Raw genomic sequence first — 18,760 nt, 5'->3', positions numbered from 1 at the left:
AAGATGTAGGCTGAACTCCACAACAACTGGATCAAGCATTAGGGTACGACAAGCCACAGTCCGAGTCTCCGAGGATGCAGATGGAGAAAAGAAGGGTGCATAGACGCTAGAATGCAGAGATCAGGAGGAAGTTGAACCTTCTGATTTTTGCATACTGCATTATTGAACCAGAAGTCAAAATGTGTAATTCAGTGATTGATAGTTGTGGGCAACCAGTCCCCCAAACACTTTGACAGTAATTGCACAAACTCATAAAGTATGTCCTTGGTATTCTAGCAGTTTGATTCACCATACATTGACGTGGACTAAAACCTCATCGATTTCAATGGAACTTACTTTAGAGAGTAAGTTCATTACAATCAATGTGTTATTTTCTTGTAATCTCTACCTGGCTTTCCAGAGATTGGAACCTATCATTATATGATGCTGGCTATCATATCACACTGGCTGAAAGTGCCACCTCCAAGTTTTTGAGGGCTCTTGGACAAGACACCCTCAATGGGGACCCTCACTCAGTGAGTCTACCGTCTCACCACCATTGTCACCAGCTGCTCCTGCTCTTGCTCTTGCCTTAGGGGAGAGGCCATAGCTCAGTGTGACAGAGCACATGTTTTGCATGCAGAGGGCCCCAGGTTTGATCCCCAGCTTCTCCAGGTAGGGCAAGGAAAGAATCCTGCCTGAAACCCTCGAGAGCTGCTGCCCGTCAGTGTCGACAATACTGGGCTAGATGGACCAATGGTCTGACGCAGTATAAGGCAGCTTCCTATGTTCCTCATCCTCTTTCTCATCATTGTCGCCACATGCTTGCTTGACAGGCAGAGAACCAGTGAGCAAGTAAGCAGTGGCATCTACTGCTCCTTCTTCTCACCACCACCGTTGTTTAGGCCAGAGTGTGAGGCAAGGGAAGAAGCAAGTTCCAGTGGTGAAGAGGAGGAGCAAGTCCAGGGGGCTCTTGTCAGTGTCCCCCTGCTGGGGTGTGGGCCCTTCGCAGATGCCCAGTCATGTCCACCCTTGACACCAGCCCTGACCAAGAACCCTGTGAGGAAGAGACAAATAACCAGAGATATCATGTCAGATTCCAGTTAGCACTTAGTAGAGGTGGTAGGGAAATCCTCAGCAAGACTTCAACCTGATCTTGGATATATTCAAGATTACAGTGCAACAAAGCACTATATGCTAAAAGCATTTGTTACAATTGCTTTTGTGTAGCTCGTGATTTCTACCCATTTTATCAGCACAGGTCAGATAGTCACTCTTTTATAAGGGGATTTGTGCCTTTGCCATGCTTACCCAGTACCTAGGGCCTATTTAATTATTTGGAATAGTGTGTCTAGATGTAGTACCTGAGAGCTGCCTGGCCAGCAATGTAGGTACCCCTGAGGAACGAGCACAAGCGATCAAAACTTGGAGGATTGTTCCCCGTAAATGAGTCTGCTGCAGATGTAGCTAGATTTGGTTTTGAATAGTTTGTGTATTAGGCACAATACTCATGGGAGGCTGTTTTGTTGCTGGAGCAGCCCTGCAGGTCATGGTGTCTGTCCAGTGTCCTTGAGAATGGGAGTGGGTGGGGGTGGGAGGCTGGCTGGACATTGTGGGTGATCACTGTCACACCACATTCTCTCTGGATTTACAGCTGGCCTCTGCATAGAATAAACAGCACCATGGTTGATTACTACCAAGCACTGGACGTCCCACAAACTGCCTCCTCGGATGACATTAAAAAGGCGTAAGTCTCCCTTCTTCAGAGTTCCATTTCCCTGCATTCAGTGCCACTATGTTGTTCTAGGAACAATAAAGCTAAGTCTGCCCCCTCAGGCCTTGATGTGTTGGACTACATCAGCCAATGGGGAACCACAGTTTCTATTAACCCTGTGGGTGGGATGAAGGGCATACTAATGGTTAATCTTGCTTTTTTGTGGCTGTGGGAATCTTGACTTAGAGGGTCAAATCTTGGCTAAGATTTGTTAAATTCCCATTTACCTATATATGTGAAATCATATGTATATGTGGTGCTACCTAGGGACAGTTTCTTATAGTGACTCCAGTTGCTGGAGTTTCTTGTTAGGTACCCTTTAAAAACCATATAATTCCAGGTGAAGCTGGGCAATACAAGTTGTTGTCGTTGGGAGCCATTTATACAGTGCTTCTCAGCACTGTTGTAAATGCAATTAACTGTGTTGGTTGTATAAAGGCTGTATGCAACTGACAGAGAAATGGTGTAGCGTAGTGGCTTGCAGTGCAATCCTATACTTGTCTACTGAGAAGTCAGTCCTATTGTGCTCAATGCAGCTTACTCCCAGGTAAATGTGTATAGCATTGCATCTTAAGAGACTGAGCTATGAATCAGGGAGTCCTTGTTTCAAACTTCACCTCTGCAATGAGCTTATTAAGGCAGGAGTAGGCAGCCTGATGCCCTCCAGATGCTTTGAACTACAACTCCCATCAGCCCCAGCCAGCATAGCCAATGGCAAGGTATCATGAAAGTTGTAGTCTAAAACATCTGGAGGGCACCAGGTTGCTTACCCCTGCGCTAAGCAAGCCTCTCTCACAGCCTCAGCCTCTCATCTGTAATATGGAGGTATAATACTGACCTACACACTTACCTTACAGGATTGTTGTAAGGATGACAACAATATAATGGGCCTGTTCACACGTAACAGCAACAAATTGTGGGTTAATTTAATTAATCCACGATTTGCTGGGTTGCATGCCTGGTGTGGGCTGCCACTGCTGCTTTGCATAATCAACCTCTGATTGGCTTGATCAGAGAGTGTTCCACGATGTGTGAACCTGGATGTTATGGGTTATTTGTGGGTTAAACAATCCACAGTTAACTTAAGAACTAATTGGGCCATTCGGAGGTTGATTATGCAAAGTGGCAGCAGCATGTGTGGGGCAGGCGATGCAGCAAATTATGGGTTAATCCACAATTTGCCACCATTATGTGTGAACCACGTCAATATATGAGAAGCACACTGTACTTTCAAAAGCACTATCTATCCAATCTGCTCTTTATTTTGTTAATTAGTTCATTTTCTATCCTGACCATTTGCAAAGGTTCAGGAGGGGATGAAAGCTGTTTAAAACATGCATGCGCACACACCCAGATATCCAATTAAATTAAAATTACCCAATGCCTGACTTCACCTTGGCTGTTGAATGCCAGCCGAAAGATAAAGGGTTTCCAGGTCTTTTGGAATGTATTCATGCTCAGACTTTGATGGATCTTTATGGGAAAGGAAGCCTACCATTATGGGGTGGCCACCTAGACTGCTTCTCTTTGGTAGAACTTGGTACATGGATAGTATAGTGAAGGCACTTTCAGTTGATCTCAATAATCATGATGGTTGAAAAGACAGAACTGTTAAAGCCATCATGAGTGAAATCTAGCACCTTGAATTGTGCCTGGAAGACAAAAGGAAGCCAGTACAGACACTAGAATACTGGTTTAATACACTCTTTGAGATCCATCCCAGCATAGAACTGGAATTGTGTGTTGTGTCCCAATTGAAGTCTCCAGATAGTCATTGAATGCAGCCAAACATGGAGTGCATTACACTAATCCAGTCCTGAGAATTCAAAGGTATTGCTGTGAGTTGGTTTTTGCTCCTCCTAGTGTCAACACTGCGCTTCCAGAACCAACAGACTATGGGGTTTGAATGTGCACCATAGCAAATCCAATGAGCATATGGAGGTGTCCTTGGAAATAAGACCTGGGTCTCAGGCAAGGCTCGCCCTACGGTGCTCAGCGATTTCCAGCAGAGGTCAGGACTACAGGTCTCCCCTCCAACTCTGATTTATTTAGCTGTCAAGTGATGACTGCCCCAATATCTGAAAGCGGGGATCTCAGTGCTGACGTTGGGGGTGGAAGGCCAAGTCTCCTGTTAAACCGGCATAATGTGTGAGGTCAAGGTGGTTTATCTTCATGGTAAGCCTGCAGTCAGGTCTCTCTCCCTGGAACGTTACAGGTACAGGAAGCATGCACTGAAATGGCACCCAGATAAAAACCCAGGCAACAAGGAATACGCGGAGAAGAAATTCAAGGAGATAGCAGAAGCATATGAAGTGCTATCGGACAGTAAGAGATCAGACCCTTCTCTCCATTCCCCATTTGCTGCTGACCTCTGGGGTCATCTGTCTCTGAGCTGTTGCCTGTATGCCCCATGCCCTGCCTTTTCCTAGAGACATTTCCCGCAGTGGGCACACGTCTCCTGAGCTCTGGCTGGCTCCCAGTTCTCACTCTCTACGGGCCACAAAAGTGACAGCTCAGCCTGTTGACAGTCCACCGCCCCCCCGGGTTACTGTGCAACCCCCTCCCCACTCACCTCCTCTCCCCTGAGATGATCCCTTTGGCTTATTGCTAGGCCGGCTGGCCAGCCTTCCTTCTATCTTTGATAAAGAAGGACCAGACAAACTTGCCAGGGGCACTTCCAGAGGTCCCATGTCTTGTGCTGCTGGTCACTTTGCTGCTGGCTATGGCGACGGTGCCAGTGCTGGAGCAAGAAGACTGGGGGCCTAAGGGGTATTGTGGAATTAATATAACAGGGGTGAGGAAGCTCCAGCCTGCAGGCCTTATCCGGCCTGCCAAGGTTCCCAATCCAGCCCAATGTACAGGTTTGTCTCAAGAGCGGAACGTGCTTAAAGATGGAGTTGATGTCCTTCCTTCTCTCTTCCAGATTATAAGCGTGACCTTTATGACCTCTACGGGCTCGAAGGGCTCATGGGGCTAAGCACAGGTAAGCATCCTGGCCTAGCTGATACAATGGCATATTTCCCATGTATGCCCGGTGTGTGCTACATGACTTAGTTCTGGCCGCAGTTCTCGTTATTAGCACCCACAACCGCACCTCCTCCCTCCTCCCCTGAAAACATGTGACTTTGTTTAGCATCTCAGGCTAGTGGCCTACCCTGCACGTGCCATCCCATCCAGATGTCTTCTTCTCAGCTGAAGGCAGAACTTTCGCTGCATAAAAATTCCCGTTGAAGAAGAGCCAGGTGGATCAAAATGCAGATGGATTGGTTGCATGACTGATTTTTCTCTGACCCTTTTATGGATTGTTTTTCCTACACTCTTATTTGGGGAGTTTCCCTCCTGCCTTTCCTGGCCACTGTTTGCAAGAGATGCATGCATGGAGAGACTGCCCTTGTATCAAGAATGACAAAGAATCCTGTGTCACCTTAAAGACTTTGGGCAGAATCCAAGGGGGCATTTATTCCTCCACTGATTCCTTTCTGCCCCACCAGTTCCCTTCTGCAAGCAATGGGTTGCTCAATTCTGTGGCGCAAGCGGGATCCACCACTTACGCAAGGGAGATTTAGTGCTTCCTAGGGGAAGGGCCAAGATGAACAGTAACATCTGTTTCTGGAAGGAGGCAGGTCAGCTGAGCTCCCTTATGTGAGCTCCACCAACCTCCCTCCTTCCAGAAACGAGTGTTTCTGCTCATTTTGGGTTGCCCCCAGAAGCGCTAAATCGCCATTGTGCAAGTGGTGGGGGCCACTTGAGCAACGCACTTGGTGGGGCAGAAGAGAATCAGCGGGGGTGGAAGTGTCCTGTTGGATTCTGCCCTGACAAATGTATTCTGGCATAAGCTTTCGTGGTCACTGTCCACTTCACCAGTCAGCAGCAAGCTTATGCCAGAATAAAAATGTTAGTCTTTAAGGTGCCACAAGTCTCTTTGTTATTTCTGCTGCAAGAGACTAACACGGCCAGCCCTCTGAAAACTTTGATCAAGAGAGGACCGTGCATCCTGGGAATGCTGATTTCCCTGCATTGCTACACTTCATTGTGGATAGGGCTCCTCCTCCCTCCACCTTCGCACTCTGCATTCAGCAGAGAGACCTGTTTCTTCTGGCCCTGCAACCTGCTGTGGCCAAAGGGAACATTGTAGCCTCCGCTGTCCTCCACAAGTCATCCCCATTCCTTTTTTTCCTCCCTGTGTGGAAGCTGAGAAAGAATGACAGAAGGTGTCTGATTTGTTTTCTGCAAGGAACGGGGCTTTATCAGAGTTCAACCGGGAGTCCTGACCTCATGTTCACCTTTCGAGATGCGGACGAGGTCTTCAGAGAATTTTTCGAAGGACAAGATCCCTTCACTGAAATCTTTGGTATGTACCTCACCCACTACAAGGGGAACAAGACATAGGCTGGATCTACACTTACCGCCTTTTTTCGCTTCCAATGAGGTTTCACCGCCCGCCTTTCACACTACGCAGTACCCGCCTCGAATTGGAACCGGAATTTCCCACTTCCGTGCTCACGCTTTCAATACCCTAAAATCCCGGTATTTTCCCTTAATGTGCTCTGATTTTCCGCCTTCGCTACCTTATCTGGTCATAGTCCCCTCCCCCGCCTGTCCATATACGGTGGTGTTTGTATTTCCCTCCTGTCCAATCACAGCTCTCGATGGCCCCATGTCTTCTTCTGGCTACTGATCGCATAGCTTCCTCAGGAGCCCCCGTTTCCTCAGCAACAAGCAAAAGGCTGGATGTGCGCGCGCTTGTCTGATCTCGGATGCTAAGTGGGGTCGGCCCTGGTCAGTAGTTGGATGGGCGACCACCTGGGAATCAGGCTTCCTGCACTGAGCAGGGGGTTATTCTATCCCTTCAAATGAGACTAAGTTTTACCCCCTCCTATCTCCCGCTCCGGATGGTTTTTTTTTTAAATTAAGGCGTTATTCTTGCAGAATCGGGGCGTCTCCATGATGTTTTTTTTTCTAATTCAGGCATGATCTTCAAAGATTCAAAGTTGTGAAGCTTCATGCCTGAATTAGAAAAAAACATCAAGGAGAAGCCCTGATTCTGCGAGGATAACGCCTTAATTAAAAAAAACCCATCTGGAGTGGGAGATAGGAGGGGGTAAAACTTAGTCTCATTTGAAGGGATAGAACAACGCCCTGCTCAGTGCAGGAAGCCTGATTCCCAGGCGGTCGCCCATCCAACTACTGACCGGGGCCGACCCCGCTTAGCATCCGAGATCAGACAAGTGCGCGCAGGAAAACAGCACAGCGCTCAAGTGTGAACCGAGCTTGCACATTTGATGAAGCACTGCAACAGGGAAAATGGGTGAGTGTGGATAACCACGTTTTAACGTGAGAGCGTTTAACCCGACGGGACACCGAATTCATTGCGATGGCGGGCGCAATGTAGATCAGCCCTACGTATATACAAACCACACAGCTGCCTTATAATGCTGTGCCTCCAGCAGCTCAGTGCTTGCTCTGATCGGCAGCAGTCCTCCAAAGTTTCACACAGAGAGATCACCAACCCTGCTGAGGGCAGTGGAGGCTGGTGGCTCCAATGTCAGTGGGGCGGTAAATCCACTGCAGGTTTCCATCAGAACCTGCTAGCTCCTATAGAGTTTTGACTGGTTCTGACGGAAACCCGCCCCACTGACATCGGGGCCACCAGCCTCCACTGCCTGAAGGCTAAATTACATGCTACCTAATGTGCAGCTGATCCTCACCTTTTTAAACCTTAAAGTAAGCATGCAGGCCCCCAGGACTGATCAGGACCACTTTGTGCAGGTAGGGGATGTTTCAACCTTTGCACAGACACTTTTGCTTCCTAAATTCCCATCCCCCTGCAAGGGCTAAAAAAGGGAACATAAATTTCCATTAGTGCCGGAGATGCTTCTGTACCCGGAGGTGCCAGGGACTGAACCTGATAAGTTCTGCCCGTGAGGTATGGCTTCATTTTTATTTATTTAATTTATTTATACCCTACGTTTTTGCAAAACACACATGCGCACGCTCACACACACACATACAAAACCCACATCCAAAGCAGCTGACACCCTTCCCTCAACACCCAGTACCTTTCCCAGAGAAGAAATAGCTAGATTCTGCAATAATACCTTGCAGAATCAGGTTTGTGAGACAAAAGTCTTGTTAATACAGAGGTCTGTTATTTATTTGTTTGTTTGTTTGTTTCATATATATCCCACCTTTCCCTCTAAGGAGATCAAAGTCACATACATGATGCTCCTCCTCTCCATCTTATCCTCACAACAACCCTGTGAGGTAGGCTAGGCCCTAAGAGACCCAGCGAGCTTCATGGCTGAACCAGGGTCTCCCCAGTCCCACACACTAATCACTATACCACAAAAACATCAAAGGGTTTTGTGGCACCTTAGAGATGAATATATTTATTTGTTCTGGCATAAGCATTCGTGGACACTGTCCACTTCATCAGATGCACAGACTTACATGGCTGCCCCTCTGGAAATCATTACACCATGCACACTGGCTCAAGTTACTCATGAGGATTCAGACAAAAAGTGTAGAAATAATAAACAACCAACAGGCAAGTTTGAATTTTAGGGTAGTAATTCAACAGATAGCAGGATATTTCCCAGCTGTATAGAATTGGAGGCTGGTACCATTTCCCCACCACAAAGGTCTTAAAAAAAACACCAACTTTTATTTGTATTTTTTATCTTTATAAATGAAATAAACAATACCACCACAAAGGTCTTTGGAACATGCCTGGACTTTCCAGCAGCCTGGATTGCAGCAGCCGGGTTGAAATGAGCAGTGACTTTTAGATGAGCCAATTGAGGAGGAGGGGAGGAGGTAGCCACATCTGCTGTCTTCTGCCCTTCATCTGCTCTTCCCCTCTACCTGCAGAAGAAAGAGGGCAGGACTCTGGCTCTGCTTTTTCCCTACAGCAAGTGGAGGAAGGAGACACAAGGGTTGGGCAGGGTGTGTGCGCAGTCTTATGACCTTGCCATATAAAGATGCTGCTGCTGCTGCTTTTCCACACAGACGTGCCCAAAGCAGCTCACAACACAAGGACAGCAATACAAGAACAGGAATTCACAATGGTACAACAAACAGTCTAGGGCCAATTAATTTCAAAACATAATACAGCAGTCCAAAGAAATGGTTCATTTCAATTATACTAATATAGTCACGTTTTACATTAATTGCAAAATCGACAGTATCAGTGATTAAAACACAACATCAGTTGATGTTATGTATCAGTGTTTAAAATATACAAGACAGAATCAGATATGATCAAACCGTCCAGTACAGTCAGATATGAATAAATAATAGCAGCAGCAGCCAATTCCTCAAAAGTGTCAAGTGCAGGAAGTTGCAGCCAGATTGCTTACAACTGTCTATATAAAAGGTGCTAGATGCAGAGTTATCAAAAGAATCTTACTTAAGTAGAGCAGAGGAGCCATCTACATAGAATCTGGGAGTTTCCAAAAACTGAAGCCCGCTTGCTTGCCTTACAAGCAGCCACGAGGCCCACACCCTCCGAGACCAAGTCTCCACTTAAGCAAACGGACTCTCCCCAACAAGAGAGCTATTAGTATATACTCCTTCTCCCCTCCCTTCAAATGAAATACTTGTCCTCTGTGTTGCAATCTGGCAATCCTGGCCATAATGGTTATTATATATTCTGAATCTAAATGCATGCAAAGAGGTTTGTACTAAATGCTCTTATTAATTCTTGCAACAAGTTACATTCCCATGTTTCAGATGAGGAGCGGGAACTTAAGAGACAGTGGATTGCCAAAGAACAGTGTTCATCCTTGAGCACATAGCTTTGAACTCAGGTCTTCTGTTTACTAGGCCACTGGAGTTCAAACTTTCTACCATTGGGGAGCTCTTTCCATGTGGATCTGTCTGCCACAGAACTCTGGATTCTAGACAGGACTCTAAGGGTGCAATCCTATGGATGTTCAGACAGAAAAAAGTCCTACAGCTCCCAGTGTTCCACAGCCAGCCATGCTGGCTGGGGAATGCTGGGAGTTGTAGGACTTTTTTCTATCTAAACACTCATAAGATTGCACCCAGAGAGAGAAATCCTGTGGCCACTAGACACTGCCTAGAGGGCCATAGGATATGCTGTTTTCTGGGAACCAACCTTGGAGCCCATGCTCCAAGGCTGGTTCCTGGAAAACTGACCTCCCCCCACGTCCGCACTGCCTCGGAGGCAGTGCGAAGAAGCCCCGTCCTCCATGCTCAGGAGTGTGGAGCAACTGAAAAGAGGTGTTCCAGGGCGGGGAGAGTGGAGCTGCATGTACAACATATCCAATGTGTTGGAGAGCAGCCTCCTCTCCCAGTCCCTCCCCCTGTAGTTAGACAGTGAAAACAGCTGTCTAGCGGAAAATAGCAGGGCAGGAGAGGCATGGAGGTAATGATTCCCCCCCCCATACCTTTCCTGCCTTGCTTTGGATAGGCGGTCGCCTCTGAGTTCGGAGGCGGCCGTCTATCTTGGTAGGATTGCGCCCGAAGTCATGTTTTTAAGTGGACTCTCAATTTGTGCCAGGCTCCACAGGAGCTCAATGTGCTTTGATGTCACCCTGCGTACCTGAGAGCATGTCCTAAAACATGCACAACATTCTTCTGAGGCTGTATGTTGCAGAGGAAAATCATAGTGGCAGAGAAGGGTTGTTTTTTAACCATTTGGCTGCCATTACTGATCTGCTTGTGGAATATTTATTTATTTAAAATTATTTTAAGGCCACCTTTAAGGGTGGAGCTCTCTTAAAGTGGTGTACAAGCTAAAAAACATACGAAGTGAATACAATAAAATAAATCAACAAATACATATTTATTAAAAAGTTCCCTAAAAATAGAGATTACCAATTAAAATGCCTTAATAAGCTTTGGCAGAACCAGAGTGTTCCATGGAAGACAAAATTAGATCACATTGGATACTACTGTCAGGCCTGCTAAACCTCTGATATGCTCTTTCCTGCAAATACTATGGCCCACTGAAAAGGATGCAGAAAGTTCCCGGTCACCCAACTAGTGCCAGATAGTCAGGAGCCTGGAAGGAAGGGCATACTTAGGGTGGGGATGGGTGGGGGATACAACTGACCAGCCATTCCAGCCATGGGAACATTCCCCTGCCATGCTACAACTCCCAGCATTCCCATGGCTGAATGCTGGAAGTTGTAGGACTTTTCTCTCTCTAATCACACATAGGATTGTGCCTTTAGAGATTGCACAGACATACAGGAAACCAAGGAAGTTGGCTCCAGAAAGGCTGACATCTAACAGATGAAGACTGAGGATTTGGCTGTTCCTTTCATTGCTCTCCAGGTGTACAATGTGCTATTTCCTATGGAGCCCTGTTTGTCTTTGCTTTGGCCATGGGTGAAGAAAAGAATATGAGAAAGGTTCTAAGCCTCCTCGGCTGTTGGTTTCCCTCTAATACACTTGTTCTGGGCCCCATTCCTTGTCTGGAGGATGCATATTACAGAGGACTTTCTCCCTCTGTCCTGGGATGTAGTAGAACTGCAGATTTGTATTGTATACCTAGATATAATCCAGTTAAGCCCACTGCACTAAGTAACCAAATGGAATTAGTCTGTGTATTATATGGGTTATAATGTATAATGTGGTGTGATGTATGAACACTTTTAATATTGTATTGTTTTTAGATTATGTTTTTATGATTTGTATTCTTATTTGTTTTATTGTGCTGATTTTGGTTTATATTGAGATTTTTTCTGATATATTAATGATGGATTTCTGTATTTGTGTGTATATGCGTGAGTTGCTTCGATACTGCTTTTTATGATGGGAAACGATGCATAAATTTAAATAATAGTAATAATATAATGTTAATTGACAGAGTTCAATTTATTAATTAATTCCTTACTTTACAGATGAGTTGTCCCCGTTTACGGATCTACAAGGAGGAATGTCTCAGTGGATCATGCCGGGGGGTGGCACCTACTCCTATTGCTCCTATAGCTCTCCAGGCCAGACAGGTAAGCGTATGCATTCCCCATTGCCTTGCAACCTTGAACAGTGCTAGCGGTTCAGCAGGCCATCCGTCTCATAGGCATTGTAAATAGTCATTGCAGGCCTTGGCAGAACCATCCTCTGTGCTTCTCCAAGTTCTTTCTTTGGCTTCTGTTTTCCTAGCTCATTCTGGCTGTCTCATTTCATGGGGATGCTATTCATTGGGGGACTTCAACGTACATTCGGAGGCCATCCTCACAGGAGCACCTCGGGACTTCATGGAGACCATGGCCTCCTGGGAGCTGCACCATATTCTAACTGGGCCCACCCATGTAGCCGGTCATGCACTAGACCTTGTGTTTGTTTCTGGAGAAGCGGGGAGTGATCTGGAAGTCGGGGGTATATCCACCACCCCCTTGTCATGGTCAGATCACTATCTGGTGATGTTGGACTTCTCGGTTCCACAACCCCTCCGCAGGGGTGGAGGACCCATTAAAATGGTCCGCCCCAGGCGTCTTATGGATCCAAATGGATTCCTGAACGCGCTTGGGGATTCTCTGGGGCATGCCAACGGCCACTCGGTCGAGACCCTGGTGGGTGGCTGGAATGCCGCAATCACTGGGGCATTAGATCGGGTGGCTCCGAAACGCCCTCTCCCCCTGAACAGGGCTCGGACTGCACCATGGTTCAATCCGCGGTTACGAGCTCTGAAACAGGAGGTGAGACGGCTAGAGCGCTGGTGGCGGAAGTCTCGCTCCAAAGACGATCAGACACGGGCTAGAGCTATATCTTCAGCCTATCACGTGGCGGTGAAGGCAGCAAAAAAGGAATATTATGCTGCCTCCATCGCGTCTGCAGAGTGCTGCCCCAGGAGGCTGTTCCAAGTGGTCCGGAGCCTGGTCGGTCCTGTGGCTCCGGAACCACTGGAGCATTCTAAGGCCTCCTGTGAGGCTTTGGCAAGGCACTTTGCAGATAAAATTGATCAGATTAGGTGTGTTACTCTGCACACTGTGGATACAGTTAGTGAGCAAGAGGCGGCCTGTGGCAAACCGGTTTTGTGGGATCGGTTCCAGCTTCTTCCTCCTGATGAAGTGGACAAGGTGCTTTCATCTGTAAGGCCAACCACCTGCTTACTTGATCCTTGCCCATCTTGGCTCATTATGAGCTGCAGAGAGAGACTGGGTGAGGGGATCAAGGCGGTGGTGAACGCCTCCCTTGAGGAGGGAGTGATGCCATCAGCCCTCAAGGAGGCAGTGATAAGACCGCTCTTAAAGAAGCCCTCCTTGGATCCTCAAGTTCTGAACAACTTTCGCCCAGTCTCAAATCTGCCATTTTTGGGCAAGGTGATTGAGCGGGTGGTGGCGGTGCAGTTGAAGGCACACTTGGAAGAAACTGATTATCTAGACCCATTTCAGTCGGGCTTCAGGCCTGGGCATGGGACAGAAACGGCCTTGGTCGCCTTGGTGGATGATATGAGGAGGGCTCTGGATAGGGGTGAATGCTCCTTCCTTGTTCTCCTCGACCTCTCAGCGGCTTTTGATACCGTTGACCACGGTATCCTTCTGGACCGCCTGGAGGGGTTGGGCATTGGAAACACTGTATTGCGGTGGTTCCAGTCCTTCCTCTCTGGCAGGTACCAGAGGGTAGCACTGGGAGAGGAGGTTTCGGACCCGTGGCCACTTACTTGTGGGGTGCCACAGGGTTCCATCCTCTCCCCGATGCTATTTAACATCTATGTGAAGCCACTGGGGGCTATCATCAGGAGGTTTGGGGTGCAGTGTCATCAATATGCGGATGACACTCAGCTCTACCTCTCATTCAAATCTTCACCAAGGTTGGCCGTAGAATCCCTGTCCAAATGTCTGGAGACGGTGAGTGGCTGGATGGGGAGGAATAAGCTGAAGCTCAACCCTGACAAGACCGAGGTACTTTTGGTGGGAGACAAGAGGAGGCTGGGGGATGTTGACCTGGTGTTGAATGGGGTACAGCTACCCTTGAAAGACCAGGTCCGCAGCCTGGGGGTCATTTTGGACTCCCAGCTGTCCATGGAGGCTCAGTGTCAGCTGTGAGCCGGACAGCGCTGTATCAACTCCATCTGATACGGCGGCTGCGCCCCTACCTTCCCGACCATCTGCTCCCATCGGTAGTACATGCCCTGGTCTCCTCTCGTTTAGACTACTGTAATGCGCTCTACGTGGGGTTACCCTTGAAGACGGTTCGGAAACTGCAGCTGGTACAGAACGCGGCGGCTCGCCTGATTAAAGGCAGCCGCCGGCGAGATCACATCACTCCAGTGCTGAAGGAGTTGCACTGGTTACCAGTTGTTTTCCGGGCCAAATTCAAGGTGTTGGTTTTGACCTTTAAAACCCTATATGGTTCCGGCCCAGCCTATCTTAAGGAGTGCCTCCAGCAACACCAGACAGGCCGCTTAACAAGATCAGCCTCGGATGGCCTTCTCTCTGTCCCATCAGCCAGGACAGCTAGACTGGTGGGGACGAGGGAGAGGGCCTTCTCTGTGGTGGCCCCCACTCTGTGGAACTCCCTCCCTAGGGAACTCCGTCATGCCCCCTCTTTAATGAGCTTCCGTCGTGCATTAAAAACGCTGTTGTTCAGGCAGGCATTTGGGGTGGGTTAGGGTATTTTTTTTAAAAAAAAATTATGGTAAAATTTTATTGTTTTAAATTGTTTATGGTGGGTTGTACATCGCCCAGAGTGGCTGGGTGACCAGTCAGATGGGCGATTAATAAATTTAATAAATAAATAAATAAATAAATAAATAAAATCCTTCCTTTTCAAATATTGGAGAAGCATTGTCCCGTGTTAAATTTGTGCCCCACCCCCATCTTGTCCCTTAATTAGCAAACTGGTGCTCATGGCCTCTAGCATCTGGCTGGCATTACTGGGGCCTGCACTAGCTAGCCACCCTCCCATCAGTAGGGCTCTTGTCCCCTTTTTTTCTAGACTTCTTCACTACTTTTGGGCCCGGTGCTGAATTGGGAATAGGCTTCCGTTCCATCTCCACATCTACAAAGTACATCAACGGCAAGCGCATAACCACCAGGAGGTGAGGTGACAAGGAGGTCTTGGTGACACTGGGGCTGGCTTGTCCCACAATCAGATGTAAAGGCAAAATATAGTTTCTGCAAAAGCAGAAGTGGCTCATTAAAGCAGATTGTGCAAAGCAGGGGCAGGGAACCTCTTTTAGTCCCAGGGCCAAATTCAATTTTGGACAAGCTCTCGGGGGCCACATTCCAGTGGTGGGCAGGACAAAATGCCAGCATATTTTTAGCTTATAGCTCTTGCTGCCAGTAGCTAATGTTCTGCACCCCTGATGCAGAGGGAGAGCAAAGGGGGAGGAGGGAGTGTGTGAGCACAGAGCTCATTTGTGTATTGTCATCCAATGAGTTGGCATTATGTTTGACCCTAGAATGTATGTTGATGTCCTGTGTCCTGTCCCTCAGTAACCACATTCACAAGTAGTACAAATACATTACAAGGGAATGGAAGCTCAACAGCACTTTTCAGCCTCACATGTGTTGAACTTCTCTTAAAAATAGCAAATTCTTCCTAATGTGTAACCTAAATATATTACCCTTCAATTTATGAACATTATTTTTGTCCTGTCCCTGCCTGCCCCATCCTCCCACCTTTCTTCTGAGATGTTCTTTAATATTTAAAAGCTGTCAGCACATCCCCCTCCTGGGAATCTTCTTTTATAAAGACTGAATATACTCAGGTCCTTTAACCTTTTATCATCTTGTAGTTTATTTATGAATCGTTATGGGGATGTGTTTTTTTTAACTTGTAGTGTCCAGAACACAATACTGCAAATGAGAGCTTATCAATGCTAAGCAGAGTGTAGCGTTTTACGTTTGTCCTTGTTGAATTTCATGTTCCTCTTCCTGTCCAGCTCTCCCTTTTCTTGGAAGAATTGTGAATATGTCACTTATCCTTTAGAATGTTTCCAAATCCACCCCATTTTGTATCACCTGCAAATCTGATAAGTGCTTTTATCACCCCTACATTCAAATTATTGATGAAGACATTGAACAATCTAAATAACTAACTCTGACCCCAGCACAGTACAGCTGGAATAATTCTTTTCTGTTTACTTCAAGTGTTTTTTTTCCCAATCAACCCATCTAGTTTACATATTTGGATTTATAGCCAATCCTGTGGCTTGTATGACGTAAAAACTGTTACGGCATGAAACATTAAAATATTCGGATAAACACTACATTAAAAATATCCACTCTGTGTCAACTTAATCCTAACCCATAAGAGTGAACTCAAATGGTTAAATCTGTTAAATTACATTGTTCAATCTTCCAGAACGACGTTTCTGGAAAATACTCAGTTTGGATCATAGTGAGTTTCTAGTGGGAAGGAGTTGGGGAAGAAGTCACCAAGAATGCCTCTCTGCTGTGGATACATGGGAATGAAGAGCACATCCTTGGCTGACTACAATGTAGTATGACAAGTGCTTCAGCTGGGGATACTGTCTGCCATCTTTTGCAGGATTCTTGAGCATGGACAGGAGAAAGTAGAGATTGATGAGGATGGGGAACTCAAAGTGGCAGAAGTCCATGGTAAGAAATCAGAGCCTGGGGACACTGGGGAAGGGCATGTACCTGGGAGAGAAGATGCCCAGTTCAGAAAAGGTAAATGCGTGAATAGTGGTGCTTGGAACAGATTTAAGAGCAGCTCTAGAGCTCACTCTAGACTGGGTGAACTCTGGAGCAAGGAGGGATTCCATCTCATTATGCACTGACAGCTGGGCAAGGATTAGACCAGGAGCGGGCAACCTTTTTTCCATTGAGGGCTGCACTGCCTCACAGGCAATCTCTTCGTAGCTGCATGCCAGCACTGGGCAGGGACAAAGTTGCTGGTGGGTGGGGCCAGAGCCCTCTCTCCCTCGCACACACGCGCACACGCGCACGTCCTGCTGGCTTCCCTCTCTCTCTCTCTCGTTGCCTTTGTGGCAGTGGCAGTTACTGGTACTGGAAGGGACAGGGGATGCCAGCAGCTGCATAAAATATGGCTGAAGGCTGCATGTAACACTTGGCCATAGGTTGCTGACCTCTGGATTAGACTGTCTTGAGCCAGTCTTAATCGGTACATGTTTCTCCCACATCCTATTGGTTCAAGTGGAGAGAGTTAGTGGGGTCAGGATTCTCTGTTCACATTGGTTATGGGTCCTCCTTGGGTCAAGGTTGTTCAGGGGGCAGAGAACTGGGAATGCTGGCCCTATTCCAGGTGCTAAAGAATGCCACACTCTCTCATTTGTTTGCAAGCGTTGCAATGTAGCACTGGGGCAAAACAAGGTCTCCTAAGCTGCTGTGGGGTTGGGCGTCACAGGCTGAAGGGAATGGGAAGAACTGTCTCTTTTTGCTCACCTCTTCCAGACCTGACCAACAACCTGAAGGCCCGGGTGGAACTCATCCAGCAGGAGCAACCTGAGGTGCTGAGTTCTGCAACCGATATCCGGCTTCCGCCCCGGCCGCAGAGTGCTGGCTTCTCTTTTGCTTACCCTGAGAATGAAGACAAGGAACTGCATCGGGCCATGGCCTACAGCCTGTCTGAAATGGAGAACGTGGGGCAGCACCTGGCAATCTCCAAGAAGAGACGAGGTAGCACTCGGCGGATACGCAAAAGGACACCAGGCCCCAGTGAGGAAGTGGCCGCTGCTCCCTTGCCCATCAGAGCCAGGAGCCCGGGGGCAGGAGACAGCATGGAGAAGGAGAAGGAGAAGGAGAAGAAGGAAGGCAGGCCAGCTGAAGGGCCCAAGGCAGGAGGCAGCACAGCAGTGCCAAAGAGTCAGCTTGTGCCTGGCCCTGATGAGAATGACTCTGCCCTTAGCGACATGCGGTACGTTTTTCCTGACGTTGTTCCTTCTTGCCGAGAGAGGGAATCTATCATGTGTACCATTCTCTGAGCCCCCAGATACAAGAGGAGAGTGAGCAACCTGTGTCCAATAAAGGTCACCATCTGGCTGTGGGTCTCCACAGTTGCATTATTCCCTGGGGCTTGCCTGCCGAGGGCCTGACTAGCTGTGGTGCTGGGAGCTGTACGGACTGCCCAAGTTCAGTGGCACATCTTCAGGATTTATTCAGACCCCAGAGTTTGGCTCTTCTGAGTGCAGGCATTGGGAGGCCTTGTCGAAAGGCCTTTGGCAGGGGAAGCAAATCTGGGAAGAGCAGGGCAGCTTGAAGCAACAGTGGTTGCCTGATAGGTGAACCACCTCTACGGCTCCTCTGCATCCCCCTCCCAATTCCCATCCCAGCACATGCAAGGAGGAGGAATCATCACCCTGGTCCAAGTACTTAAATTAGAAAATTTAAGGGTATCTCTACAATTGGGAATAGTGTTCAGTGTATAACAGTCTTCCCCAACCTGCAGCCCTCCAGATGCTTTGGACTTCAGTTCCCTTCAGCCCCAGCCAGCCAGCATGGCCAATGGTCAGGAATCCTGGGAGTTATAGCCCAAAACATCTGGAGGACACCAGGTTGGGGAAGGCTGGTGCATAAGATTCATAAGAGCAAGCTCTAAAAAGGGCTTCTGTATACAGACTGCATAGTTTACAAAGGAAAAATTCTACCTGGTGTAGCTTTTCCTGCTAATTCAGAACTGTAGTGAGAACATACAGAAGACTTCTTAGGGTCTTGATCTGGCAACTTTAGGCAATGGAGATGAGATGATGAGAGGAAGTCATCTCTTGTATGCATCTTGAACCCACTGAGGTCATTTGCTTCACAGCTTCTTCAGGGAGAGGTACAGGAGTTCAAGCCTAGCTGAAAGCCACACCCCCTGACCCAGATGCAGGGAAGCAGCCTGCAATGATCTGGTGCTTTGCACATGCATAGAGGCAGTCATCTTTCTCACCCAGCAAAAGATAGTCCCTGTGGATGTGTGAGATCACATCAGCAGAGGACCAACCTGTTGAACAAGTTGATGATTCATTTTTGTTCTCCACCGTACCCTGGAATGAAAGTAATTAGAAAAAGTGCATGCTAGTAGGGCTGGGAGATTGTTCTACTTTAGGAGCAGATGCTCACA

At 47.7% G+C, this 18,760-nt stretch overlaps 1 protein-coding gene across 2 annotated transcripts; it reads left to right on the top strand.

Moving 5' to 3' along the window:
- Positions 1-1,635: 1,635 nt before the first annotated feature.
- On the top strand, positions 1,636-17,697 carry LOC146358194 (dnaJ homolog subfamily B member 2-like). 2 transcript variants are annotated; one of them, XM_084805109.1, is made up of 8 exons: positions 1,636-1,726; positions 3,969-4,078; positions 4,677-4,736; positions 5,988-6,104; positions 11,626-11,730; positions 14,666-14,768; positions 16,223-16,293; positions 17,110-17,697. In XM_084805109.1, exons 1-8 carry the CDS (start codon positions 1,662-1,664, stop codon positions 17,637-17,639), a joined length of 1,161 nt encoding a protein of 386 aa, XP_084661235.1. In that variant the 5' UTR covers positions 1,636-1,661; the 3' UTR covers positions 17,640-17,697. The 2 variants fall into 2 exon arrangements, with proteins under 2 accessions (XP_084661235.1, XP_084661246.1); XM_084805120.1 differs by lacking the exons at positions 1,636-1,726; positions 3,969-4,078 and adding an exon at positions 4,203-4,547.
- The last annotated feature ends 1,063 nt before the right edge of the window (positions 17,698-18,760 follow it).

This window comes from Heloderma suspectum, chromosome 1 (assembly GCF_057233095.1).
Source record: "Heloderma suspectum isolate Gila_16-S chromosome 1, 16-S_ref, whole genome shotgun sequence".
NCBI lineage: Eukaryota > Metazoa > Chordata > Lepidosauria > Squamata > Helodermatidae > Heloderma > Heloderma suspectum.
The sequence above is the reverse complement of the archived record's forward strand: the minus strand, read 5'-3'. Positions and strand labels throughout refer to the sequence as shown.

Excerpts from the sequence above, each read along its gene's own strand:
- LOC146358194 (XM_084805109.1), top strand. The coding sequence starts at position 1,662 with ATGGTTGATTACTACCAAGCACTGGACGTCCCACAAACTGCCTCCTCG. Across the intron at positions 1,727-3,968 it reads TCGGATGACATTAAAAAGGC|GTACAGGAAGCATGCACTGA; the intron begins GTAAGTCTCCCT and ends GGAACGTTACAG. Across the intron at positions 6,105-11,625 it reads TCCCTTCACTGAAATCTTTG|ATGAGTTGTCCCCGTTTACG; the intron begins GTATGTACCTCA and ends CTTACTTTACAG.